General features: G+C 35.7%; 1 protein-coding gene across 2 annotated transcripts in view; it reads left to right on the forward strand.

Moving 5' to 3' along the window:
• Positions 1-2500, forward strand: part of LOC135096269 (angiotensin-converting enzyme-like) — a 9845-nt gene that overhangs the window by 5301 nt on the left and 2044 nt on the right. For both annotated transcript variants that reach the window (XR_010264656.1, XM_063997642.1), the window contains 3 exons: positions 199-306; positions 531-649; positions 1928-2078. Coding sequence is in view for 1 of the 2 variants with exons in the window: in XM_063997642.1 (XP_063853712.1) it covers positions 199-306; positions 531-649; positions 1928-2078 (378 nt within the window). In the remaining variant the exon portion in view is untranslated. The remainder of the gene's footprint in view (positions 1-198; positions 307-530; positions 650-1927; positions 2079-2500) is intronic.

A 2500-nucleotide genomic window follows, 5' to 3' on the forward strand; every position in this document is an offset into this window, starting at 1 on the left:
ATTTTCCTCACATTTCAAGGCAAACTCAATTATTTTCTTCCGGGTTTTTCAAAATGTAATTCTCATCAAAGAAAACGTAAAAAATAAACACCCATTCTCTTCACATTTTAAGGCAAACTAAACTATTTTCTCTCAGTCTTTCACGGCATAACTTTCACTCTCTCTCTCTCTCTCTCTTTCTCTCCCTCTTTCCTCCAGGATCTACATGTGCACGGAAAAGACAGAGGAACACCTGCAGACAATTCTACACCTGCTCGCACACCTGCAGTACTTCCAGCATATGACACAACTGCCTTTTTTCTACAGGTGTGTGTGTGTGTGTGTAATAATAATAATAATAATAATAATAATAATAATAATAATAATAATAATGTGTGTGTGTGTGTGTTAATTTTTCATCTTTTTTCATCTTTTCTTCTCATTTTTGTTCTCCTTTCTTTCTTTTTCTCTCATTTTCATTTTCTTTCTTGCTTTTTCGTTTATTTTTACTGCAATTTCTTTCGCTTCCTAACCAAACTACCCCATTGCAGGCAGGGCGCTAACGAGGCATTCCAAGAGGCTATTGCAAACCTGTTTACGCTCGTGTTCACCAGTCCTACACACCTGTATGCCCACGGGTTTGGAAGCGTTGCCATTAACGTGCCCCTGAGTGAGTACTGGGGGGGTGGAGGCAGTTGTGGTTGTACTTATAAACATCCTAATCACTTATAAACATTCAGATCCTCTTATAAACATTTAAATCCCCTTTATAAACATTGAATCCCTTTTTAAACTTCCAAATCCCCTTTATAAACATTCAAACCCTATTATAAACTTCCAAATCCCTTTCATAAACATTTTAATTCCCTTACCAACATTCAAATCCCTTTATAAACATTTAAATCCCCTTTATAAACATTCAAACCCTTTTTAAACTTCCAAATCCCCTTTATAAACATTCAAACCCTTTTATAAACTTCCAAATCCCTTTTATAAACATTTTAATTCCCTTACAAACATTCAAATCCCTTTATAAACATTTAAATCCCCTTTATAAACATTGAATCCCTTTTTAAACTTCCAAATCCCCTTTATAAACATTCAAACCCTTTTATAAACTTCCAAATCCCTTTTATAAACATTTTAATTCCCTTACAAACATTCAAATCCCTTTATAAACATTTAAATCCCCTTTATAAACATTCAATCCCTTTTTAAACTTCCAAATCCCCTTTATAAACATTCAAACCCTATTATAAACTTCCAAATCCCTTTTATAAACATTTTAATTCCCTTACAAACATTCAAATCGCTTTATAAACATTTAAATCCCCTTTATAAACATTCAATCCCTTTTAAACTTCCAAATCCCCTTTATAAACATTCAAACCCTTTTATAAACTTCCAAATCCCTTTTATAAACATTTTAATTCCCTTACAAACATTCAAATCCCTTTATAAACATTTAAATCCTCTTAGAAACACCCTGATCCCTTTCTTAATGCACCAGAATCCCTTTAAGACGGTACGATTCCCTTATAAACCCGCGAATCCTCTTCGAAAACCTTTAAATTTCTTGATAATCCCTTGAAAATCACATTAATTCTCTTTGCATACCTTCTAACCCCTTATAAAAACCCACGATCCCTTTAAAAACTCTCCAATCCCTTATAAATTCAATCCGATCCCTTATGTAAACACTCCGATCCTTTTTAAACACCCCAATCCTCTATATAAGCCATTCAATCCCTTATAGCCGAAGAGATCCCTTTATGAGCACTCTTGATCCTGTACAAGGCTTCCAACACCTTTGAAAACCCTTTAAATATACTCTAATCCCCTTTTAAACACCCTAACACTCTTTACAACCCCAAAATACCCTTAAAAACACCTTAATTCCTTATAAATCAAGTCTAATCCTCTATATGAACCTTCCAACCCCTTATAGCGGAGGAGGTGCAGATGAATTACCTCCTACACGTGGCAATGGCGCTGCTGCCCACCCTCCCTTACTTCCTTGGGCTGGAGGTGTGGCGCTGGAAGGTGTATCAAGGCGTCTATACTGAGGAGGAGTGGAATTGTGAATATTGGCGGCTCAGGTGAGAGGGAGAGGGATAGAGAGGGTATCTATAAGGGAAGTGAAGTGTTGGTAAGGGGTTTCGGAATGCTTGTATAAAGGATTTGGGTGTTTATAAAGGGATTTGGGTGTTGTATAAGGGGTTGAGTATATTGTATAAGGGATTTGGGTGTTTATAAGGGGTTCAGAATATTGTATAAGGGATTTGGGTGTTCATAAAGGGTTTGAATGCTTATAAAAGGGATTTGGGTGTTTTATAAAGGGTTTGAATGCTCGTAAAAGGGATTTGGGTGTTTTATAAAGGGTTCGAATGCTTGTTAAAGGGATTTGGGTGTTTTATAAAGGGTTTGAATGGTTGTAAAAGGTATTTGGGTGTTTTATAAAGGGATTTGGGTGTTTATAAGGAGTTTGGATGCTTGTTCAGGAGATTGGAGTGTTTTTAAT

Source organism: Scylla paramamosain, unplaced genomic scaffold (assembly GCF_035594125.1).
Source record: "Scylla paramamosain isolate STU-SP2022 unplaced genomic scaffold, ASM3559412v1 Contig3, whole genome shotgun sequence".
NCBI lineage: Eukaryota > Metazoa > Arthropoda > Malacostraca > Decapoda > Portunidae > Scylla > Scylla paramamosain.